Source organism: Haemorhous mexicanus, chromosome 4, assembly GCF_027477595.1.
Source record: "Haemorhous mexicanus isolate bHaeMex1 chromosome 4, bHaeMex1.pri, whole genome shotgun sequence".
Lineage (NCBI taxonomy): Eukaryota > Metazoa > Chordata > Aves > Passeriformes > Fringillidae > Haemorhous > Haemorhous mexicanus.
Window position 1 is genome coordinate 20,718,489 of NC_082344.1, and position 27,850 is coordinate 20,746,338.

Here is a 27,850-nt window from a genome sequence, read left to right on the forward strand (position 1 = left end):
ACAGAAGTTACCCTAAGCATCAGCACTCCCTACACCCAGAGCACCTTGGCCACAGCAGAGCATTTTTCATATCATCTTTGTTCACCTGCTTTCCCTGCTGCGTTGGCTACTCTGTAAGCAAACTGCTGGGAACTAGAGATGAATGTGGGGTATGAAACTTACAGGACTGTGTTCAAAGGCTCACAGAGGGAACCTTCACAGATGTGCTCCTCAGTGACTTGAATTAGCTGGGAATCTGGCAAAGCAATTTGTACGTGTTTGCTTCTTGCCAGGGTGGCAGGAATGTCTGTGGAAGGCAGCTAGGAGGCTTCAGTGCCACCTGCATCTGCATGAGCATACAAGACTGACATCTATCCTGTGCCATGCTAGAACAGTCTGCAAAACCAGGTCAGGATGAACAGTTACATCCTGCCTTTTCAGAGAGATCTGCTCCCTGGGTCACCGTACTTCCTCACTGCCTGGTAGCATTCCCATTTCATCCACCTTGAACCCTGACATTCCTGCCTTAAACACTCGGGGCATCCTGTCCATGGTGTGCAGGGGTGAGCTTGGGGAGTGCAGGTTCCTTCTGCATGGTGTGGGGGCTTCTTCCCCCACAATGATGGAAAAATCATTGAAGGATGGAGTCTTCTCTCCTGCCTGCCCCCAACATCAGATTGCAGAGTCCAAGCAGGAAGATGAGTATCACCTATTAGATCAGTAGTAGGCACACTTGAAATAAGCCTGGCAGTTGACCTTGGGCACCTGGAGGAGGTCAGAGCAGGAAAGCACGGCGCAAGTTCAATCACCTTCTTCGGCAGACCTGGTGCAGCAAGTGAAGGGTGTGGCAAGCTGTAAATCATGGAAAATCTGGTCCCATCCAGGATGGAGGGCTGCTGGCACTCCTGGGCTGCTCCCTCCTTCCCTCCAGTCCTCCCAGGAGCATTCAGCACCAAACAAAATGCATCATAGGCAAGCGTTTTATCTGGAATCAGCGCCTGGCTCCCACCTAATGACTTAAACCCTCTGTATGCCGCGTGTGCAGGCCGTTCTTGCTCCGCGGCAGGTGAAGCACCTCGCTAGTAACAGGGAGCTGCTTTCGCCGCCCGCTCCTCCACAAGGGCCACGCTTGTGCCACGGGTGAACGTGCCATTGACAGCGCCACCCCGGCATTCCCGGTGCCCCGGGATCCTTTCTCTCCTGCACAGCTGGCAGCGGGAGGTCGCGGCAGCACGGGGGGACACAGGGGGCGGCGGCCCTCGAAACCACACCTGAGCGCTAAAACAATGGTGGGACGGGGTAAGCACCAAGCGAGGCCCCCCCTCGTTCGGGTGCGCGCTGCCGACAGCTCGCTGCCAGTCCGTGCGCTTGTGTCCAGTGCCCACCTTGTCACTGCCAGAAAGGAAACTTTAGCCACCGCCTCTCCAACACCTGCTCCCGCTAGTGCCAGCGGCATCTTTCACTGTGCCGGCACGACCTTCCCGAACGAATCCCCACGGAAACCTTTGTCTGCGGGGGACCGTCGGGCGCGCTGCGGGCCGGGCCTCGGGGCCGCGCTGCGCGGGGGCGCGCCGGGAGGCGGCGGCGGGCGGAGCCGGAGCCGGAGCGGCGGCGGGGCGGAGCGGGCGGCCCGGGGCCACCATTGGCTGTCGCTATGCGGTCCCCGCGGCCGCCCCCCGCCCGTCCCCGCCGCGGTGCGGGGCGCAGCCGGCGGCGCGGCGGCTCCATGGAGGCGGCGGCGGCGGCAGCAACAGATGCGGCGGTGGCGGCGCGCCCCGGCCGCCCGTAGCCGCTGCGGGGCCGCGCTGCGCGGGGAGCGCCGCCGCCCCTGCCCAGCGCCCGGCCGGAGCGATGGCCGCGCCCCGGAGGGCGGCCGGCGGCGAGGAGGGCGAGGCGGGCTCGGCGGGCTCGGCGGGCGGCGGGCAGGCCATCGTCTGGCGCAACGTGGTCCTCATGGGGCTGCTGCACCTGGGCGCCGTCTACGCGCTCAGCCTGGTGCCGCGGGCGCACATCCTCACCCTGCTCTGGGGTGAGTGCCGGGGTGCGCTACAGGTGGGCGGGGGGCGGCGGGCGCTCTCGGTGTCCCCGGTCCGTGCCCTGCTTGCTGGCGCGGTGGCTTTGTTCCCCAGCCCCCCCCCCGGCCGCTCCCGGGATGCCATTGCCAGCGCCGCGCCGGGCCCTCGGTTGCTGTAGAAACAGGAGGCGCTCTGCCTCCGGTTACGTTTATCAGGTTTTTTGTTAAAAAAGCCCAGTCCAGCGCTGGTGTTTCGCTTTAAAGGTCTGAGGGAGGACGCGCTGGCCGTCCCTTTGCTGTTTCACCGCGTTACTTTCTGAGCACCCACGGGTTTCTGCTCCGGTTTGGAGTAGAAAATCGGCTCCTCGTTTGTTTCTTGAGGAAAGTGATTACAAATTTTCATTAGGGAAGGTATGAAAGTCGAGTAAGTGCTATAAGGTGCTGGCACAGACACGATAAGCCAGGCTGTGCTTTCTGAGGGGAGGTGGCTTGCAGCGTCTGTCCTGCTCGCCGTGAAAAGCCAAGGATTCGGTTTGGGGAAGAGAATATGAAATACAGCTTCTTTCCTTCCATCCTACAGTGGTGAGGTCCTATTTTCTCCACAGAAGAATGGTGCCGGGAGAAAATGCTACATAGAAGCACTGCAGTATTGTGCGAGGCTTGTCAGGGTTTGTGAGACCAAATAGATGGTGAATGCCAGCATCACTATTCAGCAGGCAGAACTGTGTATTGATTCACATGAATCTCGGTGGCCAAGAGGGTAAAAACTTGAGTGCTGCTTACAGCTGATGCAATTTCTTGGATAAATACCCTGTTTTGAGGTAAGTGGGGGATATAACAGCCTGGGATTCTTTTATACAGAGGAAAGAAGGGTCTCTGCTGCAGGAAGTCACAGACATGGAATTTGGGTTGTTAGGCTGCCGTCATTACTGTCGAGGTGACTCTTCAGAAGCCCCAGATAAATGCTTTAGAAGTCAGGCTTATTCCTTCTGTTTGGAGAAGTCCTAAATCTCTTTTTCACAGGTTCAGCTTTTGATATTCAGTCTTAATCCCCCAGAAATTGCCACCATTGCTGCTTGCAGTTGGGAAATGAATCTTTCCCTCAGTCACCATCGTCAGTTTCTGGGTCTCTGGTGGGCACCTGCATTTGCCTGGCAGCCTGGTTTGCACAATCCCCCCTTGGCTTGCTCGTGACCAGAAGAGGGTTGTGTTTTGCATAGTTTCCTTCCGCAAGCACTACTCCTGTCTCCTCCCTATTCCTGGTTGTGTTCAGGCTGATTTCATAGTTTATCTTGGCCACAGCTGGGCGATCAGGGAGACGAGGAGAGCCTGTGGGAGCTCTGTGGCTGGAATGCACAGCCTGTGGTCTGCTTTCAACCATTTTAGGTCCTGTTGTGTGCAGGCAGGTGGGTTTGCTTTTTCTGTTTTGCCTTTCCAAGAAGACAATTTGAAATCATCTCTGATTTCACTGTGCTTAATTACTAAAATCCCTCTGAGGCTGGAGGCAAAGGATGGAATTACCAATTCAGCCCTCCATCCTCCGAGGTATTTTTTCCTGGTGGAGATTAAACAGACGCTACATAATAAACAATTCTCAACGACTTTGCAGCTTAATGCCTTTCCTTCTGAAAGCAAGAGCCTCTCATTTCTTGACATAATTATTTTTAACAGCCACCCTAGAGCAGACCACAGAGTTTTTATGGGAGTTTGGTGGGTGGTTTTTACAGGGGCTCCACAGCAGGGAGTGGGAGCACTGGCTCCAGCTGTCCTGGACACTGCGTGCCGCTCTCACATCTGGCTGCTGCCAGCTCTGCTCCCCCTCAGAGGTGCTGAGCAACATGAAAATACACACTCTCCTGCAGAATATGTCAGACAAATTAGCTTGCTGTCACGCTGGTGGCCTGTTTCTGAGATCCCTCTGAGCCACTCAGGGTAGATAAAAAGGGTGGCTGTTGCTGAAGTTGACAAACTCACCTCGCTCCAGTGTGGAAGGAGCCAACCGGTGAAGTTGTGTTGGGAGGAATAGGTGTCAATCAGACGTGTCCCTCACCATCCCCAGTTCTCCACATCTCCTTCCCTGTGCAGATCAGCTGTGAGACTGCCTTTCTGTGGGTGCTGGCTGCCAGCCAGCCTTTGGAGCAGGGCTGGCACGCTGGCAAACTTGGATGGTGGTATGGGAGTAGTGTCAGGTAGTGCAGGGATGTGTGTATGGTGAAGGGTGCAGATGGAGGAGCTGCAGCTTTCCATGCATCCCTCTGTGGTTTTCTTTCTCTTCCCAAGCTTTCCTGGCACTCAGGAAGCTTCCCAGTGATCCTGTGCAAGCCCTTGCATTGCTCTGCTCCATGTTCCCCACCACTGCTCCCCCATGGATAAGCTGCAGGAACAAGTGTGCTGGGAGTGGGATGCCAGTGCTGGCTGTGACCTCCGTGGTGTCTGGCAGGAAGCCACAGCTTCCCATGACTCACCACTGCCTGCTTGGCTTTTTACCTTCTCCTCCCCCAAGATATCCACCTCGCATTGTGTTCTCCCCTGCAGGAGGCCAGCTACAAACCCTCCCTCTGTGCGGGGCTTGCTTTCCTCCTCTTTCCTCCTTTCCTTCCCACCCCCGGAGGGAGGCAGCTGCTGCAGCACCGATCGCAAAGTGGAGCTGAAATGCCACTGTGCCACCTAGAAAACAGCTGCTCGAGCCAAGCTGCCTGCTCGGCAGGGCTCATTTCCATTGGTAATTTATTGACATTTGTCCAGCTGTACATAATAGACAATGGGAGAGCGCTGCCAAGGAAGGCTCAGCTGGTTGTTTACTCGGGATTATCTGTGCTCCTCTGTTCCCGCTGCCTCCCGCACCAGCCCCCTGAGGCCCGTGCTGCAGCTTCCCACACCCCACGTGGAGCTGGGGCTGCACCAGGGATCCCAAACAGCGCTCTGGGTGCTGCAGAACTGGGGATGTGAATTGCTGCGGAACCAGGAATTGGGTTATCTTTCAAGGGATGTACAGATAAGCTGGTTAAAACACAGGCTTTCAGGGCCATCCCAGTGTCTCTGTGGAATTTGACTTCAGTCCAAGCTGAACAAAAACAATGAAATTACTCATGTCAAAATTTTCCATGAGCTGGGAGCTGCCTTGACCCGAGAGGCAGCAGATGGTGTGTGCAAGGCATTGAGCAGCCCCGGGCTGTGCCCGTGGGACAGCCATGGAACCTGCTGAGCGGATGTGGAATGTCCCCTGCTGCACAGCCCGGGCTCACTGGGAGCTCCCTTGCCTTGCTCTTTGCCAGCCTGACCTGTGGTTTGGTGTGGGGGTGAGTGGAGAAGACCCTGCTGCCTTCCCCCTGGTGCTCAGCACCACGGGGGTTTGAAGGGGAGGCATCACCATCCTCCCAGGAGGAGCTGAGCAGCTCGCTGCTAGCGGGGCTGGCTGGGCCAAGCAGGCAGGTTTTCCAGGAAGGAACTTGTGCAAAGGGGTGCTTGTGGCCAGCTGGGGCTGTGGCTCACTCATGTCCTCTTTTGGGCTGGACATGCTGCACCACTTTCCAGAGGTCACCTACGACAGTAACGTGCCATTAAATTTTGCTTCTTAACCAGGAACCTCCTTGCTCCAGCCAGCTCCACCCTGTGGCAGTCCCAGTGAGTTTTATCTGTCTGATTGAGGAAAGCAAACTAAAAAACTCTGAAATCCTTGTACAGAGGGAAGTACCAGCATATTTCACTGCAGGGCCCAATGCTGAGAGCTGCTCACAGTTTCTTTTGGTGGGCTCATGGTAATTTCTTAAAGACTCCATCTGGGGGATCACGTGGTTGTCTCAGATTTTGTTTGGAAAAATGTGATTTTTAGTCTTTGCAGAGGGCTTGTGTGGAAGCACTTGAAGTAGCCAAATTAATTTTAGGAAATAGAGCCACTGCAAAAGAGATAAGGCTGTTTGCCTGCTTTAAAACCTTTCATTTCAGGCTGCTGAAACACCTTTAAAAACCTGCACAAGCATGGCCACCCAGAAATCCCAGATCACCTGGATGTGTTTGGCAGAGCTGCATGAGGGAGGAGCGGATGTCACACCCTGCTTTGCCTTGCCAGAGCCTGGGGTTGGCAGGGAGGATAACCTTGCCCTAATGGTGCTCATATGGGAAGGGAGGCTTGTTGCTGTTGTTTTAGCAGTGTTTAGGAGATGTTTTAGTGCTCCTGAGAGCTCCAGATTGTTCATGTTCAGCCATGGCAGGCCCTTTGCCATGCTTATCCTCAGCTTTCCCCCGTGCATGAGTGCTGGGAGAGCAGACAGAGCAGCAGTGCTGCCCAGCTGCACCCCTGCTGAGGTGCAAGCTGCTCCCAGGTTGGAGTCTGGATCCCACCTGGGATGCCTGATCCCACCTGGGATGCCTGGATCCTGCCTGGGATGCCTGGATCCCTTAAAAAAAAGAGATTAAAGCAATTGTGGTCTTAGCACTTGGGGTTATCGCCTCTTTCTCTGGCTGCTGGTGGGCAGCACGGCTGTGTAATGAGGCACAGGTTGCTGTTGTGCACTGCAGATGCAAGTTTTATTGGTCCTGCATGATTCCATAGACTTGGATATTCTTGAGTGCCACCTGCTGGCTTTCTGATTATTAACTGCCTCGAGTTCCAAACCATTCCTGTGCACGGCCAGACAGCTGTAAATAAAAAAATCCTAGCCCCGGGGAAGTTCCCCTTGCTACCTCTGTTTATGAAGGAGAGTGCAAATATTGTCCCTGTTTCACACCCAGGGAAATGGAGACATTTGATGGAAACTTCTCTGTCATTCCTGCTACCACTCTGGAGAGTGCTTGTGCTCCTCTGTGGCCTGGACAGTGGTTGTGCTCAGATGATTGCTGCTGAGGTTTTGAGTCAGAAATAGGGAACAAATGCATTTATCTTGGATGCTTGGGAAGGGCTAAATGAACAGAAGGACCTTTTTTCACCTTACTCCCCACAGTGATCTCCTGTTTGCTGGCTCCCAGAACAGTCTCAGCCACAAGCAGGGAGCAGCAAGGGGAGGGTTCTGTGAAATACAGGAGGCTGGCCTTGCTGTCCATCAGCCCCCAGCTCTACCATGCTTTCAGCAGTTCAAGACAGCAGCTGCTCCACTAGATCATGAGGTGGAGCTTCCAAATGTTAATTGCATCTCTGAGGTGCACCTCTGCCCAGGGGAGTAGCCCTGCTTGTCTCCAGAGAGGTTTTGGACTGGCTTTTCCTCCCCTGGCCCATTTGAAAGCGTACTTATACAGCTGTCACTCTGAACAGCCAAATTCTTGGCTTCTTCCTTCCCTCCTGGCATCAAGAGCTGAGCTCCCATCATTTCTGAGAAGAACAAAGTATTTTCTCAAACAGTGTTTCTCTCCTCAAAAGTGGCATGAGCCCCGAATCTGGGGGTGGCTGTAACACCTCTGGGAATGGGCTGAGCTCCATGTCCATGGTAAAACTTGAAACACACCCTCACATAGTGCACAGATAGAACAGCATCACAGAATCACTTGGGCTGGAAAAGGCCTCTGAGATCATCAAAAACAATCATTAACCTACACTGCCAATCCACAACTAAACCATGCCCCTGAGTACCACAACTGCTCATCCTTTGAATCCACCCAGGGATGGAGACTACACCACTTCCCTGGGCAGGCTGTTCATGGAATAGGTATGGATGGATATAGTCACAGAGTGTTCCTGGGTCTGTTCCAACATCCTGCTCTGAGGTGATCTCCTGCTGAGGACACTCCTGCCTGTCGGATGTTTTCCCTAACCCAGTGTTCATTCCTTTCTTGTTTAACTGTTGCTGGAGGTGGTTCCTTAAGGCCTTGTCTGTCACAGTGTTCAGCTGTGTGTTTGTGTCCCTTATCAGTCAGTGTTTTTGTCCCTTATCCTGATTTCATCCCTGGTGCATTGCTGGTGCTCCTCTGTCCTGTGTGCTGCACATCACGTGGTCACTGTGAGCACAGGAATGGGGAGAAAATTCCATGTGTGTGCTGAGCCCTGGGTGTGTGTGATGGTCCTTTGGTCCTGTTGCTCTCAGGAGTGGCTTCAGGCACTCCTGAGGAGTTCCTACAGTGGGAATGGATGAGTGAGGAGTGAAGCTGCGTGTGCTTGATATTGGGATGTTCACCCAGCACAAAGCACTGCTGGGCTGCTCTGACCCGTGCCAGCCAAGCCACAAGAACCCCAAGCACTCTTTCCCTTTGATCTGTGTGATGAGGACAGAGATGACAGTTGGATCCAGCAAAAATAGGAATCCCTGTCTGAATTTGGCAGGATTGTTGGCATTTGGGCTGCCCCCTGATACTGTATGCTTGGGAGAGGCATCCCCGTGAAGCAGCCCCTTGAAGGGAAGGTTTGTGGCACCCCCAGAGCTGGGTCTGGCAAACACACAAAAGCCCAGCCAAAGGCCACAAAAGCATGAAGTGTCTTCTTTAGCCATGGTCCTCCAGTCCCTCAGCTGGTGCAGGCAGCTCTGGGGAGTCATCAGGGATTTCTGGCTCTAGCTTTGTATCTTTGGTTACATGTGCAGGTGAGGATGGCAAAATACAGGCTCTGAGCAGTGTCAGTGGATGAGTCAGGATGGACTTCTCTTAGGGGCAGTCTCAGGGGGCTTACTGCACTGAATTTAGTGTGGTTCCTCATCTCTGCCACTCCACCTACCTTCCCTGCAGTCACAGCTGCACTTGTAACTAACACTGATGTTATAATTGAAGCCAAGCAATTTCTTGTAATCAGATTTTATTTTCACCATGTAGGCTAACAATTAAATGTGCTGCCTCACTGGAGAGTGAAACATTAACAATTACTGTGCTAAGTAAAGCAAATCTGATGTGAAACAGAGGGGAAAGCTGTTTGTGATGCTGGCATGGGGAATCATGTGCCTGCCATCCCTCTGCTGTAGGGGCCTCAGCAGCAGGGGTTGGGAATTTCTAGAGGATCTTTCTCAAAACATTTTTGGTCGGTGGTGTCTCAGATGATGTTCTGAGTGCTAGAGCTCACTGGAGGAGCAGGGCTGGGCTAGGGCAGGGCTGATTGTGCAGGAGGGACACAGTGAGGAGTCTCTGGGGGAGTGTGGGGAGCAATCACTGGGTGAGTGTCCCTGGGGAGCATCATCCTGCCCACACACAAGGTCTCCTCCTCTGTCCTGGCACCATCCTCCAACCTGACAGCTCTGGCTGACTGACCTGTTGGGTGCAGGGGGCTTGTGCCTTCTGATTTTAATGAGGTTTAGTGCTTGCAGCCCAGCTCTGAGGTTAAAACTGCCTGGAGAGAAAGCTGGAAGAGGCCATTGTTTGCAACAGGTTTTGCTCTGAGCTCTGTTTGGTTTTGGAAGGAAGAGGTACAGCAGCTGATAGCATACAAGTGGAGCAGACACAAAACAGCTAGGCAAGGTGCAGTGATACAGAAGGAAACATCATCTGGACTGTGAAGTCCTGGAAAGTCAAAGCCATCAGATCTCTGCTTCGGTGGTTACAGGGAGGGCACTGGGTCAGAGCAGGGCACTCCCATGTCATGTACCTGGTTCACACAGCTTTGGCTTTGTCCCTTTTTGGACAGGGATGTTAAGCAACAGCTAAACAATAACTAAACCTTCTTCCTCAGGGCAGAGCTGCCTGCTGAACGCAAGGCTCTGGGGTGCTGTGCTAATGGCTTAACCATGCTATTTTTTAACTCTGTCCCTGAAAAAAAGAGGTACAATTGGCATTTATTCTGTCTTGGCATTTATAGAGCACTTAAAACCCACCAGAGCCCGAGTCAGTGTGCGGATTGAGGACAGCAGTGAGGTCACTAGGAGAGGAGTGAAATCTGCCCGTGGTTTTGTGATGACGCAGGACCCAGCTGAGCTGAGACAGGCTACACATAAGCATCAAAAATTTCAGAGAAGCCAAAGCATCTTCCAGCCTTCTCTTTTGATCTAAAAATATATGCAAGCTGTTCGACATCTTAAGGCAATCTTCAGCTGCTGGTGAGTTCAGGGAATCTGTATTTCCTTCCTAGGGGAGTTCTGGCATTGGCTGGAATAATTGCTGTCAGCCACAATTTCCATTGCTCTATTGGCTTTATTTGTGTCACGTTGGCTGCAGCTGTCAATATGAACATTTCTGCTATTCCAGCCGGAATAAAGTCTTTTGTATACTCAGCCAAAAGTGCTGGCTCTGGGGAATGTTCCTGAAAATGCATACGCAGGCATGTGCATCCAGGCAGAGGCAGCCTGGATTTCATGAGCTGGTGGTGGCTGGGCCAAGGGGATGTGATAGATGGCTTCTGCTGGAGCTCCACCACGGTGCAGAGGGGCAGGAGCAGGGCATCATCAGAAATCATCTTCTGTGCAGCTCTGAAACTCCGCTTCCCCTTTGCCTTTGATGTGCTTCCTCTTATCTCTGTCTCTCTTGGCTCAATTTAGAGTAGCTCAGAGGATGTGTAGATCTAATTTTAGATGAAACTTTCTGGCCTGGGATTTTGCGTGTTTGCTCTCCACAGGAAAGCACGGCTCTCTGTGAGAGCTGGCATGACCTGTATGGTGGGTGGCCCAGGGAATTGGTGCTGCTGCATGCCAGTGCTTTTTAATTCATTTGCTCACTTGAATCCAGCCCAAGGAGCTTTGGATGCAAGCCTTGGATAGTTAGCAGGGCTCAGTGAGCAGAGGGCTGGCTAGCAGAGCAGTGTTTCCATCCCAGAGACCCCAGGGCCAGAGCAGTAGTTCAGCATCGCTTCTTGGCAGCAATTTAGGGACTGTGGTGAAAATTTCTACCTCCTTAATAAATGTAGTTCCAGGTCAGGAAATAAGGCTTTTTTTTAGTAGGATGCTGCAAGGTAAATTATGTGTTACTGCTGCCTGGTGTGTCTTTGCTGTGGAGGAAGAGATCTCCAAGGTTTCCCTGGAGTTCAGCAGTACAGATCTGTACTGGGGTCTTGATATCTAATCTACATTGAAGAATGCTGCATGGTGACCCTGGCCCTCCCACGGGTGCAGTGTGTGACATCAACCAGCATTTTTAACTGAGGGTTTGGAAAGACTGCTGCCCTGATTTGGGGTAGGAAAACTTTCCATTCTGAGGGCAGACATGGCATTTCAAGAAAGTGTATTCCCTAACTCGACATTATCTAATGAAAACATAAAAGAGCATATGAGACACCACAAAATTGGCAGCTGCATTTCTGGTCTGAGCCCTGATGTTGAATCAGAAGAGAATCTTCTACCTCTTGTCTGTGTGTGTAGTGATGTGGAGGATCTCTTAGGAGTTCAGAAGAGACCAGGAATGGTGCAGCTGCTGAAATGGGTGGCAGTGCTGCTCTGAATTTCAGAGGGAATGAAGTTAGGCATCACTCGGCACTACTGGAAGTACTTTCCCTGGTTTGGTGATATTAGTCCTAAATCTGCCACTGAATAACAGCAAAACCCAAGAGAGGAGGAGAAGGCAGATACAGGATATGCAGATGTAATTTAATTTTTAGAAAGGAAAAAATCACCACTGGAAGTTATAGGAGTGTTCCATATTTATGGCAGTCAGTCAGCTTTGCATGTTTGTGCTTGAGCAACTTGCTGTTTGTATGTCTCATGCAGTTCTTGCAGCATAATGGAAGATTTTGGGTTTGACTCATTGGGTTAGTAAAATTCCCTAACAAGCAATTTTTATCTGATTGACTAAGCACAGGATGCTAGTGTGGAAGCAGACAAAAGTTTCATGTCCATTCCTGTAATTTTTAATCCTCAAATAGTTTTTTTTTAATACAAGTGAGTCAAGTTGTATTATCCTTTTACATACATATAGGGGAGAAAAATGGCCTGTGCTAAGATGAAAATTTCTCAGCAGCTTGCTTGAAACTTTGCTGGCTACTGTGGAGAGAGAATTTCCACCAAATGGTGTCATGTCACAAGATGTCTTCATCATGAACAGCATTTTAAGGTCAGCTGTCTCCAGCTGCCCTCTTGTTGAAGAGGTAACAGATGTCTACAGGTGAAGCACAGCCCTTGCATTTGTTAATTTTAATTGCCGGAGCAAAAGATGTGCTTCCTTTGCCATTAGTGTAATTAGGATTCACATCTGAGGAAATTACTCCCTCCTGCATCCATGGGATCTTGCCTGCTGATCCTTGAACTGCTGGAGACACAGAATGTGTTTGTAAAAATGTATAAGCCTTTTCTGAATGGAAATTCAGGCTGGGCCTGGGAATGTGTCTGACCTTCTAGGCTAAACAGTGTTGGGAGTGTCTGACCCAGCAGCGGGATCTCCATCAGAGCAGAGTGCTGTGTGCTTCTGAAGCTGTCCCCAAAAAGATGGCAGTAGAAGAGGTAAGGCTTTTTCCAAAATAGCAGCTGGAGGGTGCAGACAGTGCTGAAGGAGCAGCTCCCTGAGCACAAAATAATGCTGTGGGTTGGTTGTGAGCAGGCCTTTGCACCAGGGGGTTGGCAGCAGCCAGCACAGGAGTAAATGGGGCTGATGTCCTCAGAACAAGACATCAAACCAAGGCCCTGACCCTTGGTGGCTATCCTGACCCAAGGTCTGTCACCCTCCTGGTCAGAGCAAGTGTCATAACAATTCTGGGACAGCCTCCAGTAATTACTTGCCTTGGTAATTACTTTTCACATATTCTCTGTGCAAAATGTCACCTCTTGAAGTCCACACCACTTGAAGTGTGCAGGCAGTTCTAGTGCAACAATAGCTGGCCTGTGTGGTCTTTTTTTTTTTTTTTAATTTTTAAATAAATTTTTTAATTCTTGTTTTGCTCAGTCTCCTCTGCATAGCAACTCCCCTTACCCTTGTCAGAAGAACATATGTGGCTAGGTGAGCCACTGCTCTGATCTCACAAGGCCTGCCATCTCTCTTGTTTAAAGGAGTGAGCACTTTCCCCCACATGTTTTTCTCCATTGTTGGTACTGGAGAGACTGGGAATTTCTTCCCTGCTTGCTGGCAATGATGTAATACACCCCAATCCTGGCTGATGTAAGATGTGTCATCACTTGACTTAAAACCATATCTGCTCCAGGACCAGAAAAAAGCTTCTTACATGCTGTGACATGCAAACAAGCTCAAAGCTTCACAGAAGCTGCCTGGTCCCAAAGTGTGTTCAGAAAAAATAGGGCTGTGGTGGGCTCTGTGTGTGGAACCCCTCACAGAGAGCAAACTGTGAGGATGCTGCCTCTCCAGGCGTGTGGTTGTTCAGGTCCCTGTGAAGGGACTGGGAGCCACATGGGAGAGAGATGCCTGCAGTGAGTCTGTCAAGAGCTGATTCCCTTCCCTGCTCCAGCCCTGCTGTCCCTGCCATCCACACCCAGGGATCGGAGCCACTGGTATGAGCTGGTGCCAGGCTCCGTGTGCTGCCACCCCATGGGAACAGCTCTGTGACATTATTGTGTATTTTAAAGATGGTTGTGTGTTGACAGTAGTGCTATTGTGAAAGTGCAGTTGATTTTGTTTCACTGCTCCTCTTTTCCTGTCTGATGTATGGTCCCTCTGAGATAATTGTAATTTGCTCCATCTAACTGGGTTGTGTTTGACATTGGTAACGTGGGGATAGTTGCTATCCCACAATGTCTCCTTGTCATCTGTGCTGAACAAGGATGGCCAATCATCTCCTTGATTTCAGGAGCAAGAATTGTCTGTTCAGATAACCAGAATGAACTCAGTGTTTGCTGAGCATCTTCTTTTGGTTGATTTGGGTTTTTTTAATATGAGATAAAAGTCAAAATCAATCTGTAATGTGCTGGATTCACAAACAATAAATACATATATATCTAATGTTCAGGTTTCAGAAACAGAAGAAGTTCTAATTTTGATATTTAGCATAAAACAGAATTGAAATTTTCAGGGGTGAGATCTGCTCCAATTTAAGCAGCCACTAAGATCAGATGATGATTTCCTGATGCTTGAAAGTACATACAGGCTGTGGCAACATCTCCCCATATCTTCATAGGAAGCCATTTCCCTGGATACTGATATTTCAGAAGAGTTTGGCACTCGGCTTGGTAAAGCTTTTCCAGAAATCCAGCTATGGGCATAATGAGTTGTTCTGAAAAAAGTGGCTGAAATATTTGATGTGGTTGATTTGCCATCCATTTTTAAATAATTTACCTGGTGTAGTTTTCATGGCTTCTGTCTGACAGTGAGATGATACCTCTGTGCCTGCTCTTTGAAATCACACTGATGTTGTGCTGCCTTATCATATGGCCCACTGGGAATATTTTATAAACTGTTGGTGATCTTCCTTTCAGGCTCCTGCTTCCCCAAGCTTCTCATCCTCATCACAGATCCCTGTCTCCAATTACTGCTCCCCAAACTACATTATTTTGCTTTGCCTTTACTTTGAGCCTTTCTTTCCCTCTTTCTGCATGGATCCTTCCATGTTTTTTTAGCTCTCTCACTGCTGCTCCAAATATAGCATCATCCACTGTCATAATTAGTATGCTGTTTGCCTTTGTTTCAGGTCATTAATAAGAATGTTGAATAAAAATCTTCTGCCTATTGATTCTGGCATGTTCCCATAAATAGCAGCTGTGCACAGGCACAGTGTATTGGAAGCCTAGCAACCTGCCAGCTCCCTGCCTGCACGGTATTTTACCTCCTGTGTCTTGTCTCTCTTGCATCTTCTCCCTGTCCCCGTGCTCTGGGTCTCTCTTTTGTCCTTTTGCACAGGTTTACCTGCTGTTTTCTCTTCCCTCTCTTCCTCCTTATTCCCTCTTTTAAGTGGTTTTCCCTCTGCTCCAGTTCTGAATTGTTTTGCTTATGCTGTGCTGTCAAGTGAGCTGATTGGAAATGTTCCTGTCTAGACCTTAGCAGAACATGCAGAGGACACATCTGGCTATTTTACCAATTTCCTATTTGTACATTAGGTATCCCACTAAATTTAAAGGAAATATAGCATTAATTGTTTGAATTCCAGGTTGTTCATCGGTACTTTTCTTGTGGCTTTATTTTTTTCCCCTTTTTTCTGCCATAAATATTATTTACTATTTATTACTTGGGAAACCTGATTAGCTACATTTCTGAGAGGGTGTTTTCAGTATAAGGAGGAATTGCTGTTAACTGGCTGCTTTGCTCCACATTGCAATCCTTCTGTGTTTCACTGTCATGTTCACCCCCTACACACACTCCGATCCCCAAAAATGGGACAGGCAAGCAAGCAGTGGCTTTCTTCTCATACAGATACAGATGTAGCTGTGCATTATTAATATATAATCAGATGGTTGGTAGTCTGATTTTTGGTTTGAGATCCTAATTTATTCTGCAAAGGAGAGCTTGAGACCTGTTCCTTACATGGCAAATATTTGTCATCTTGGCTGTTTATACATTGGGTCAAGTATTATTTTTGGGCCCCTTAATTGCTGTAAGAATCACAAAACTTGCTATCACCAAGCAGTGCAATTGTCTGACAGGATTTTTTTCTGCTCTGATACTGAACCTCCTGAGTAATTTTGTTTGTTTGTTTCTGGGGATGTTTCAGCCCTCGGGATTTATATTGGGAAGATTCCTGCTCTTGTGATTCCTCCTCTGCAAAGCCAAAAAATAGGCATGGTGCGTGGGTATGAGCCCCAGCTGTTCCCTTGATCACTTGAGCACTGCAGGAGTGGGCTGGGGCTGGCAGGTCCCTGGGGGGCTGGAAAGGGCCAGAGAGGCTTGTCCCTGATTGTGGTCAGTGCTGATATTCCATATGCTCTGTTACCTACCACACAGCCTCCTTCTTACACAGGACAGAGAAGGGAGGTGAAATCAAACCTAATGTCACATGTCTCACTTTACCCATTTATCTTTCATTCTTGTTTTAAGCAATCATTCATGATTAAGATGGATGGGTGCCCTTGAGAAGCACTTGGTCAATTAAATGATTTGTTGCTTTGAAGCAGGAGAAAAGCCCCCTTGTGCTTTAAAGGAAGAAAGAAACTGCTGAAGATGGGAGATTTCAGCCCATGACTAGCAGGAGGTTAAAGTGATAAAGCCCACAGAAAATATGTTCTTGTAATGATTCAGGACTCTAACCTTAATATTTTTATGTTAGCTGGATAATGTCAGTATTCTGTGTGTCACAGATCTGTTCCCACAATTGCAGTCATTTGAGTGATTTGGAAGGCTTTATTTAGTGATGTTTCTGCACAGCTCAACATCACACACAGCAAATGGTAGGATAGGTTTTCCCTAATTTCACAGAAGTCCCATGTCCTTGCTCTAACAAGGCATATGCAAGAACTGCAACTCTTCAGTGGAGACGGGAGTGTGAGGAGTTGTGATGCCAGCATTTTTAGTGATCTGAGAGTAATCTGTAGATTCAGCAATATCTATAGATAATGGGCAGAGAGAATGCATGATTTTAGTTCATTTCTGCAGCTCTCTTCAGGTAAGTAGAAGTTTTAATTTCATTATGGATTTCAATGGACTCAGCATAACTGCACAAATGAGCCTTTTCTAGGAGTACCATGAGCACGCAGCCTGCTGAAAATCAGAATTGTCTCTTCAGTGATGGCACCCAAAGCAGGTTTTAGAGAGGCATCATCTTTACTGGGACCATTCTGACTCCAGCTGTCTGCTGCATCTTGCGAGAAAGGCTTTGGTTTGCTGTACAGGAGATGACAGGGATTTTGGCCATACACATAATGGCAAGCAGTTTGGGTAAATGTGTTTTTGATGGATCCACCAGCAGAGTGGAAAAAGTCCATTTGCTTTTTCAGTCTGCAGGGGTGACAATCAACATGAAATATGGTTGCTGTTATTTTCCCAAATATCTTTCCATTCTATTTTCTCTCAGATGCTGCAATTTCAGGCACTATGAGCTTGGAGTTGATAGAGGGACACAGTAGACACACACCTACATACACATTTGTTTTCTTTTTTTGCAAAGACAAATGTTTTACACTACATACTGGGAAAAGCAGACTGTGAATTCCTGTCAAGCCACTGCCAGTCTAACAGGGTTCCCTGGTGGACAGATTCTTGTGCAGACACAAGTACAAAACCCATTTTTGGGGATCTCATTTCCCCTATTTGTTCTGGTATTTGAAATAGGCTGTTTTAACCAAAACATGTCTGTGTGGGTAGGGTGGCAGGGAGCCCTGGCTAAACAACACATTGCTGCAGATGGTGTAAATAGATTTGAAATTGTCCTGTAATATTCTTTAATGTTCGAATCTGCCCTTGTTTTGATTTTACACTTGCAAAATAAGCCTGTCCTCTTCAGGCAGAGAGTCTGTGAAGCAGATGTGGGCTGAGAGCCTCACCTCCTGTCTGCCCAGCCTCTCCTGAGCCACGCTGCAGGCGTTGGCAGGCAGGGCAAGGAGCATCTTCATGGCACTGAGAGCTCAAGCGATGTCAGGTGGCCCCGTGGCAGACGCTGTGTTTTGGTTTTGTGTCTTTCAGCGTATTTCTGTTTCCTGATGACGGCTCTGGGCGTGACAGCGGGCGCGCACCGCCTCTGGAGCCACCGCTCCTACAAAGCCAAGCTGCCTTTGAGGATCTTTCTGGCTGCAGCTAACTCCATGGCTTTCCAGGTGAGCTTGTGTTGCTTGTTTGGGTTCTCAGCCTCTAGGCAGCTCTCTCTGCTGTGCAGGGATCCCCTCAGCTTAGAGACAGCAGAGGAAAGAAAAAAGAAAACCTGGCAGGAAGACATTTATTTGCTGTAACACATTCTGCTGGCTCAGGGCATGCAGAGCCCCTCTCACCACCCACGTAACAATGTGCACTAGGCAGACCAGGAGCAATAATTGCATAAGGACACTGAGCTGGAGGTGACCAAATCAGAGGTTCAGCGCCCCAGCAGCTGAGCTGTGGCACAGGTCAGGCCCCACTGCACAGGACAACGTGGAGACTTTTAAAAGGGCCAGCTTGATGCAAATGTGTCTGTGTAACCAAGAGTCTGTTCATCCAGGCAGTTGGAGACTGTGCCCAGAAAGGAGAGCAGGCACCCTTCCACAATCTTAATTTATCTCTGTTTTATGCAGCCTTTTTCACCAGCCAAATTCAAATACGTTTGCGAAGAAGTGTGTTACTAGCTCTGTACTTGCTGGTAGGCAGTCCTAGACCACAGAAACACTTGTGTAACACCCAGCTGGTTGTAGGAGTTAGCCCTGAACCAGGATCTTCTCAGTGTGAATTTGGTTCCTCCTCTGGCTGGCAAGGATAGAGATAGGAACCTGCACTAAAATTAGACTTACCTGTACTAAAATTAAACTTACTGAGCTTGGCTGCCACAACCCCTTGTGGCACAAGTATGTCTTGTGCCCTGAGATTTCATTTTTTCCCTTTCAATCTGGCTGGTTGACTTTTTGTTCATTTGCCTTGACAGAGAATGAAAAGAGTCCCTTTATCTACCTCTGTACTTCTCATTTATCATCTTTGATTTTTTCTTTTTTAAGATGGAAAGAATTAATTAGTTAGCCCCTCTACACATTACAAAGGGCACAATGCTTTTGCCTGAAAATGGAAATGTGTCCATTCTGACTACAGCCTTTCTTTATTCTGAACTGTTTTCCATCTGCTGCTTGGTTCCTTGGAGAGCTTTACAAGCCCTTTGCTCAATGTGTTAAACAACTGTTGGGAGTTTTGAGAAGCCCCTGGTACTGTCTCCCTGTTACACAGCTGATCTTATCTTTCACAAGTAATTTAAATGAATGTGCAGAGCTGTTTGCAGTGAGCCTGCACACAGGGGTTTCATTGCATTCTGCTCCCCTGTTGCTATGGATTTTGCTCTCAGCTGCATTGTGCTCATCACGGCTTTTGTCTGAGGACACTGGGATTCTGAGGCAGGGAAGTACTTCAAAGTAGCTTCAAGCCACCTTTGTGCCCTTCATATCAGAAATAAGATGAAAGGCCAAATTACCCACTCTAAATCTGAAGCCTGCTCCTAATTACCATGACATCCATTGCCTGTAAAGGCTGTTTCCACCACCACAGACAGACAGTGAGTGATGAGTTTTCAGGTCCATCTCCTTAAGGTTGGCTGTGGGAGGAAGAGGTAGCACTGGAGAGGCATACAGCATCCCTGGATGCTAAATGAGGAGGAAATATTCAGAATATATTCAGAATTCTTGCAGGGCAGGGGAAGGAAACTGCTGTAGATACTGATAGCTTGATACTGCCTGGGCTGTGACATGCTGTACCTCTGGAATGCTATCAGATGCAGCCAGTTTTGCCATGTGGGTTTTTTTAATGATTGGAGCATGATGAGCTGTGTTTCTTTCCATCTAGAGTGAAACTCTCATAATTTTGAAAGACTGTTCTTGCTGTCACTTGTCTGTTTCAGACATAGGTAATACCTGGCTTATTGATCTCCCAGCACTTAAGTTCCAGCACCTCAGCTGGGCTGTGCTGGTGTCATTTCTGTGGCACAATCTGTGTTTGTGCTGGACACAGCAGGAGGGGTGGTGTGGAAATCTGTGTCAGCACATGGAGACTGTCACACAGCCCAGGCCACTGGCACCTTTCATTCTGCAGGTTTGTTAAGGGACCTGCTAATGAAACCTCGTGGCTGCATCACTGTCACAGCATGACACTGTTGCTCTCTGCTTCAGAAGGGATTTCACCCCTGTGTTTACCTGAAACTTGATCAAAAGTGATGTGTTCTTGAAAAACGGTTGCTAATAATACTCTCAGAGCATATTAACACATGCTGTGCTCCAGTTCATGGTGTATTTATTGTCAACAGTGCTGGCCTCAGGCCTTTATTTCCTCTTAGCTTTTGTGGTTTTAATTAGATGCAATTCAGTTGTTTCACAGCTTCCTAATCCTTTCATCTGGGGAATCATGTTTTTTTTACCAGCTCTGCAGGCATTTGCAGGCATGAAAAGCCAAGTTAATTTCTCACAGTATCATTGCTTTTCCTGGTTATCTGCTGTCCCACAAAGGACTTTATCAAGTGCTCTTGTGACAAACTGATCAACAGTCTCACTTGAAAAATTATTTCTGGTTAAGAAAGAAGACCTTTTCTAAGTGTGCTTCTTGCATAACCCTGTTTTATTTTTAAGTTACTTAATGTTGACATTTTCCAGTCATACGGATATTCCCACTGAAGCCACTTGAAGCAGTGTAGAGGTTTTCATTCCTTTTGATTCTTCTGTAGGAAGGTAGAGGGGTTCTCACTGAGGACTTGGGTGACTTACTTTGCTTTTTTGCAGTTTACTTTGTTTTCTCATGCAGTGAGATGGTTAAGGTGCAGCACACTGGAGCGCTGGCAAGGGACTGATCTTTGCTGCCTCATCTCAGTGGCTTAGATGTGTCAGTGCTGCAGGAAAATGTCCCCCTCATCCCCAGCCCACTCCCAGCATCACTATGTTCACTACATGGCAACAGCAAAGGGCTGAGCATAACTGAATGCAGTGGAGCTGAGATCTTTCCAGGGCTCTTGCTCCTCTCTTGTCCCTGGTGTGCTCTTGCAGTCAGAGAGCATTTTTGCAAAGCTGAAATTGGGTGTTGGAGCCATTTGAGCTGGATTCTTTAGCTGCTCTTTGCAGTTGTTCCCAGAGGCCCCTCAGTGCTTTCTCTCAAATGTTGTCAGCTGAAAGAAAGAGCAATGATTATTTCTGCAATGCTTTCAGCACAGGGCTCTTGCCCCACAAAATAAAGGTACACACAGTTTCATTACCCTGTGCTTGCTGTGAACTGTGGTGTATTCAGTGCCCAGATGGGTGGTGTCCTGTTCTCACTTCAGAGACTGCAACTGGTTTGCTCAGTTCTACTGGGAGCAAAGCTGCTGTGCTTGGTGGTTGTGGGTGCTGTTCCTAAAAGTAACCCAGGCCTTTCCTTCCTTGGGTATTTCTGTTTCTGACTGTGCAGAGATGGAAGTAGCAACCTCTGCTAAGAACTCTCTGATTAAAGTTCACCCTCCTGTGGATCTGGGCATTGACTGACATTTTGGTATTGAGCAGTTAAATTCATAGATGAGTGTGTGGCCTGAGGTTTGCAAGTGCTGAATGTGCTTACAATGCCCTGCACTAATAACTCAGCACCACTGCAAAAGCCACCAGTTTGGTCCAGTGCATCCAGCCAGGGCATCCTGCAGAGCAAACTGGGAGGCTGAAATCCTTTTGGCTGAGTGAACTCAGAAAGTCTCACTTTATGGATCCAAGTGTGAAATTGTGCTCCATCCCTCCCTCCCTGCAGTCCCCATGATTCCATTTACAGCCATAAGGCATTTCAGTGTCATGTCATTCACCACAGTGGCTGTAGTGATCCACAGGCTCTGTCCCATTTTCAGCGCTGTGTTTGTGCCTGGAGGGCACCAGCTGCAACCAGCTGAGAAAGAGGATGCCAGAACTGAGAGTCTCTGTACAGTAGTCTGCTGAAAATAAATACACAAGGTTCCCCATAGCACAGTCTTAAAATAACAGTGTAAACATGTATGTACCCAGTCCCTGCAGCCCATCCTCAGACACCCAGGACACACTGATGATGGTAACTCCCATCAGTTTTAGTCAATGTGGTTTTCCATGTTGACTGACATGGTTTAAAAAGATGGTTTTACCATGGATGATGGTAACTCCCATGGTTTTAGTCCACAACCTTTTTTGAGGAGCATCAGAGAGGGGCTTGCTGCTGTTACCATGTGTGGGAGTGTGGTATTTTCAGGGTTCCCCAGACGGAGGAGGAACAAATGAATCTGACTCCATGTTCTTAGAAGGCTAATTTATTATTTTATGATACTAGAATATATTAAAGAATGTTATACTATGCTGTACTAAAGAATAGAGAAAGGATACTTACAGAAGGCTAAAAGATACGAATGAAAAACTCGTGACTCTTTCTCCAGAGTCCTGACACAGCTGGACCACGATTGGTCATTAAGTCAAAACAATTCACATGTTGGATAAACAATCTCCAACCACATTCCAAAGCAGCAAAACATGGGAGAAGCAAATCAGATAATTATTGTTTTCCTTTTTCTCTGAGGCTTCTCAGCTTCCCAGGAGAGAAATCCTGGGCAAGGGATTTTTCCAGAAAATATGACGGTGGCATGGGAGGACTGGAGGTCCTGGCAGTGCCTGCCCCTCTCCTCTGACCTCAGGGTATTTTTTGTGCAGAATGACATCTACGAGTGGAGCCGAGACCACCGCGTGCACCACAAGTACTCGGAGACGGACGCGGACCCGCACAACGCCCGCCGCGGCTTCTTCTTCTCCCACATCGGCTGGCTCTTCGTGCGCAAGCACCGCGACGTCATCGAGAAGGGCAGGAAACTGGATTTCACTGACCTGCTCGATGACCCTGTCGTCAGGTTCCAAAGAAAGTAAGTGCCAGCGCTGGGCCCTGCTGTCAGGTGGCCGTGGAGAGATCCTCCCGCCTGGCGGTCTGGTTGTGGTTCATTCCTTGTTTTTCTTTCCCTTCTCTTCCCTGAGATATCCCTGCCTCCATGACTGCAGGTGCTGGGATGCCTTTCCTCTGGCCCCCACTATTCCCATGTGGCTGACACTTGCTGACTGTCCTCTGTGGCACAAGCAGTGAGCCCTGTCCTTGTGCCTTTGCTTTCCCAAAAAGCCAGGGCTGGGTATGAAAACAGCTGTGGCAGAAGTTGCTCAGATCTCAGCCTTCTTCTTTGATCGCAGGAGCAAACTCTGAAGTCACTAATTGTCTTAACACAGAAGTGCACATTTCACTCTGCATAGTCATTTCTAGCACCCCTGGGCCAGTGCAGGCCAAGTGCCACCTCTCCCAAGACTGCCATTCTGTACAGGATTAATTATCTCCATTGGGAATTAGCACATTCCTAACTCAGTTTGCTACACACTCGGTGAGAGCTGGGAATTGAGCAACATCCTTTATGCTCTATGTGAACACCTGTGTTTTAGGCACAAGAAGACTTTCTGCTTGCAAGCATTTCATCCAGGCACTTTGGAAAACTGCTTAAGGCCATTTCTGTGTATTTTCTGAGTGAGGGGAGCAGTCAGTTAAGTCTAAAAATTAGAGTTTTTTCTGCTAGCACACAGATTTCTCTAAGGCAGAAAAATTACCCTTGTAATGGAAATCTTCCAGAAGTGAGGAATACTTCCCTCCATGTATGGTTGCTTTCACTGGTTCCTCAGCTGGCAGTGCCTTTTTGCAACAGCTCCCTTGCAGTTTGCTGCAGCTCCTCTCGGTTATTACCTTTTCCACAACAGCATCCCACGAGAAGCAGGCTTTACTGCTTTGGTCATGCTGCAAAGGTTGTCTAGCGAAGAAGTGTGTTTTCTGCAGGAAAGTTGTCTTAGCAAATGCCTTTGCTCTGGATTTGGATTTAGGTCTTAGTCCCTTACCCAGAATTTGGGTTTCTCCTTCTTACAAGGTTGCAGTGTTGGGGGTTTTTTTGACAGCCTGGAAAAAACTAGCAGGCACTAAGAATCATAATACATCACTAAGAATCATAACAAATCCTTCTTGTCAGGTTTTGTTTTAAGGCCAAATTGTTAAGCTTCTAGTGGTGCTGCTGAGTTGTGGATGAGGCACCACTCAGTCAGTTTAAAACCATATCACTTCAGTTGAAATCATAGTAGTGCTCCAGGCACGACTGACAGCAAAACCTACCCTCTGTGAATCAGGGAGCAATAATCCTGATTCAATAAAAATGATGTGAGAGAGGAGCTCACAGGCGAAGTGTCTCCATGATAAAGTTTTCATGTGGTGAAAGGAGGGGTGTTCCCCAGGCATGTGTTGAGGCACTGATTTCCCTGCACTCCAGGTAAGGAGGTTTCTCACTCCAAGGGAGATGTTTGTCAGAGGAAGACAGTGTACTCTGATGCTTGTTCAGATGGGAGATTTCATGTCTTTATCAAAGACCTCGGTCTGGGCTTCTTCCATCTGGCAGGATAAGTTTTAATTGGTGCCTGATAAGATGTTCTCATATTTTATTCTATTTCCCCAGAGTGGTAGAGGCTTTGAACTTTGAAGGAGTTTTCTGGAGTGGAAAGTACTTTTCTCCTCCAGCTCTACTTAAATCCTGGCCTTGAACTGATGAGAGTCTGATAAGGTCAGACTTCTGACCTTATCAGAAGTCAGTCATATGAGTGGGAAATTACTTGTTATCTTTGATGGAGCAAAGAAAGGGAACTTGTTTGCTTGGAGAGCCTTAGCTCAGGTAAGTGAGAATTGAGTTCTGTGAGAGAGCTGAGGAAATGCCCTCTTCACCGTGGCTGGTGTTGCTGTAGAGCTGCAGATCTCCTCCTGGAGCCCAGGGCGTGAGGCACAACCTCCAAACAACAGCAAAATACATCAAGCAGAGAACTTGCAAGGAAAGTGGTTGATTTATTTCATGCACAAGATGATCAAAACTAGCTCATGCGTTACAGATGAGAACTGAGTTCATGAAAACTTCTTTCCTTTCAAAAATACTGCTAATATTAGCATGTTTTCCAGCCCTCTGTGGATCTTAATTGGAAGCCGTTTGTTTGTTTTTGTCAAATAAAAATGACAGTTCTTCCTTTCTGAAAGACTTTGGAGAAATGCAAAGTTTTAATAACTGTCTAATAAATCCAAACTCTGTTTTTCCTCATCCCTTCCAGAAAACTCAAAAAAAAAGCAGGGGTCTATTTTAAACCTTAACACCTTTTGGGGTGTTTTATAGGGGGATGAACAAGATGGGTCTTATGGACAAACAAGGGGGTTTTTTAGGGGGTCTTAGGGGGACAAACAAGACGTGTCTTACTTTGCATTCCTTTTCCCCTTGTAACTCCTGCAGGTATTACAAGAGCTCAGTTGTGCTGATGTGCTTTGTGATCCCCACCATCGTGCCGTGGTACCTGTGGGGCGAGAGCCTGTGGAACGCCTACTTCCTGGCCTCCATCCTGCGGTACACCATCTCCCTGAACGTCACCTGGCTGGTCAACAGCGCCGCCCACATGTACGGCAACCGCCCCTACGACAAGAACATCAACCCCAGGCAGAACACCCTGGTCACCCTGGGAGCCATTGGTGAGTGCTGCAGCCCTGGGCACAGCTCTGCCAACTCGGGGTGGTGTTGTGTCAGAATCCAGGACATCCCTCTGGCTGCCCTGGATGGCTTGAGCCCCTTCCAGAGGGCTCAGAGACCTTGGCACAGAGCCCAAGATCCCTGTGCCTTTGATTTTGACCCATGGAAAAAATTACCAACCTTATGTGAGGATCTACAAGCCACAAAAGTTTAAGTAGAATGATAGTTAGTTTGTCACTGGGTGAAAAGAACAATTTTGGGGTTTTTAGAATGGGGGGTCAGGGTCCTAAGATGGAGGAATTTGGGTGTGCCTTGTCCTTCTTTCTCCTTCTTCCTAGCCTCCATCTTCTGGGTGATCGTGGCACTTTTGGATTGGTTTAGGGTAGAGACGGACTGTCTAACATAGGTGATAGGTATTGGAAAATAATTGTAAATAAAGTACGTGTAGTTTTTAGTATAAAAAAACAACACCACCCTGAAGGCAGGCAGTGTGCCACTGACTGACCTGCTGAACGGACCTCAGCAGGCCAGGGAAAGAATGTTATAGATAACAGAAAATAAACAACCTTCAAAACCAGAACCGAAGAATCCTGACTCCTTCTTCAACTGCTGGACTGGGAAAAGAGACTCTCTAACTCATCTCGGGGGCATCTTGACCACAGAGACTCCCGAGAGTGTCCCATCCTCTTTCACCCTGCTGGGGACCCTGGGTGCCTGTGGCTGGACATCTCTTGGAGCCAGGGTTTGGAGAAGGCCGGAGCTTGTGCATCCTAGAGGAAGGTGCCCTTGTTCTACTGATGGTGCCCAACACATCTGGGTTGAAATAACACCATGTGGTCTCTGGGAAGGGAGGTGTTAGCACCCAGCAGCAAGCTCTGCTCAGCAGAAAGTGCAGCAGAAGTGAGGGACCCCACTTCTGACTCAGTGGTGTGTCTCCCGTCTTGAAGCACTTCTGGTTTTCTTCCCTGAGCATAAGGCGTGGGACATGCCCCTTCCTACTGGGGAGGAGCATAACCTCCACTAGATTCCAGACTTGGGCAATGGCTGTTGGAATGTCCTGCCTGAGTGTGTTCCTGTGTTGGCAAATGTGCCACGTGGTCTTTAAACTCCCTCTCTGTTTTTCAGGTGAGGGTTTCCACAACTACCACCACACCTTCCCGTTTGACTACTCAGCCAGCGAGCTGGGCCTGAAGTTCAACCCCACCACCTGGTTCATTGACTTCATGTTTTGGCTGGGGTTGGTCACTGACCGCAAGCAGGCTCCGAAGGAGATGATCCAGGCTCGCAAGGAAAGGACTGGAGATGGCAGTGCCTGAGGAGTGACGCTTGGCTGTGCCAGCGCTGCTGTCCGTCCGCGTGGCTGCTGGGTGCGCGCGCAACCCCGTGCCTGTGGTGGATTTACCTCCGGGTAGAATTATTCTTTTTTTTTGATTGGTTGGGCTGAATTAGTTCCCCAGGAATTGATTCAGCCACAGCCTTTTTTTTTTTCCTTTTTCCTTATTAGCTGTCTTATGTCCAAACTTAAGACTATTAAGTGTAAAAATGTTATATATTATTTAATATTGCAGTTAAGCGGGAGAGAGGTTTGATTTTAGTCACTGTAGTTCATGTCAGATTTGTTGTAATTTGCTTGTTCATGGTAAATGTTGGCAGGTTGAAGGAGCTAACTGTCCTTTCCAAGTGCAGTTAGGGGAGATTTTTGTTCCTACTGCTAATCCAGTAAGGTTTTGAGGCGCATCTTTTGGGGGGATGGGGCAGGGCCCAGTGTAGTGTGTCAGCTGCATACTCCTGGAAAGGACAGTAACACCACTGATGAAAAACAGTATGTCCAAGGGGGGAAACCACCCTCAGTTTAGTTAGATGTTAGTTTGGAAACCTGCTTTCTTCTTTTTGTTAGCCCTGTTAGCCAGCCCAGTGCACTGCTGTCTTTGCTAAATATGAAAACCATTTATTGCTGAGCAGGCTTTTGTGTTGAAGATTAGTCTCTATACAGGCCAAAATACCAACTGATGCTATACTGAGATGGTTCCTTTGTTGTCACATATACATTGTAATTGTAAATGTATAGAGCTCAACCATGTCTTAAGCCAAATAAAGCTTCGGTTTCAATGTTTGGAGACCTAAGTCATATTCTAATCAGTCATGGCCATCGATGCATGCATATTTTAGCTCCTTTTGCACAAGAGGCGTCTTAATTTCTTTTTCTGCCTTTGACTAGTGGGTCTTAGAAAACTGACCTTTATCTAAGTCAGAGCCTGTACTAATATTTCAGCTGCATGCAACATCCATTGGTTTCCGAGCAAAATATAAAGACAGTTATGTAGCTTCTGAACTTTAACAGTTGCCTTGCTTAATTAAAAAAAAAAAAAAATTAAAAAAAAATTAAAAAAAAGGAAAAAATTCTTTAAAAAAAGGCATGTGGATTTAATGGGACATATAGCCCTTTGTGTTAGATGTTAGCCAGTGCAGGAGAGAGGCTTTATACTGTCAGCACTGGAGCACTTTTGAAGATAGAGGGCGTGATTTTCATTTATAAAGAATGTCACTGCCTTGCCCCTCGGGGAGGGAGTGCCTGCTTCCCAGACACACAGCCCCACGCCCTGGGCAAGGCAGGGATCTCAAGATAACTGAGACTCAGGCCCAGATATTTTCAGGAAAGATGCAAAAGTGGGGGGAAAAAATAAAATGGTTTCTTTTTTGTTCTGTTTCTTGTTTTTCAAATGATGCCATATAATATAAAAGAGTTGTCTTTATTCTGTCTTTCATCCAGCAGGTGTTTTAAAAGTGTTATTTTGCCATTAATGATGTGTAAACTCTTGAGTGATTTACAATAAACAGTTATGAGTTAGCCTGGCCTCTGTGTTTAATTTTGAAACTCCTCCCAAAGCAAAGGTCTTTGTGCCTCAGACATCAGATTTACAGCAGTGTTTTGCTTGGCATTTCCAGCTGTGCATTTGGTGCAGCTCAAAGTACCTCTCCCCTCAGCATTTCTGAATGTCAGGGGAAGAGGAGGCTGTCAA

General features: G+C 48.1%; 1 protein-coding gene across 1 annotated transcript; it reads left to right on the forward strand.

The window, feature by feature from the left end:
• Positions 1–1,815: 1,815 nt before the first annotated feature.
• Positions 1,816–27,678, forward strand: SCD5 (stearoyl-CoA desaturase 5). Its single transcript, XM_059844051.1, has 5 exons — positions 1,816–2,008; positions 17,318–17,448; positions 21,973–22,178; positions 24,600–24,832; positions 25,956–27,678. The coding sequence occupies exons 1-5, from the start codon at positions 1,831–1,833 to the stop codon at positions 26,144–26,146; spliced, it is 939 nt and encodes a 312-aa protein (XP_059700034.1). The 5' UTR covers positions 1,816–1,830; the 3' UTR covers positions 26,147–27,678.
• The last annotated feature ends 172 nt before the right edge of the window (positions 27,679–27,850 follow it).

Bases quoted from the DNA above. Each gene is read 5' to 3' on its own strand.
- SCD5 (XM_059844051.1), top strand. From the start codon at position 1,831: ATGGCCGCGCCCCGGAGGGCGGCCGGCGGCGAGGAGGGCGAGGCGGGC. The intron at 2,009-17,317 runs GTGAGTGCCGGG...TGTGTCTTTCAG, and splicing joins CATCCTCACCCTGCTCTGGG to CGTATTTCTGTTTCCTGATG. The intron at 22,179-24,599 runs GTAAGTGCCAGC...TAACTCCTGCAG, and splicing joins GTCGTCAGGTTCCAAAGAAA to GTATTACAAGAGCTCAGTTG.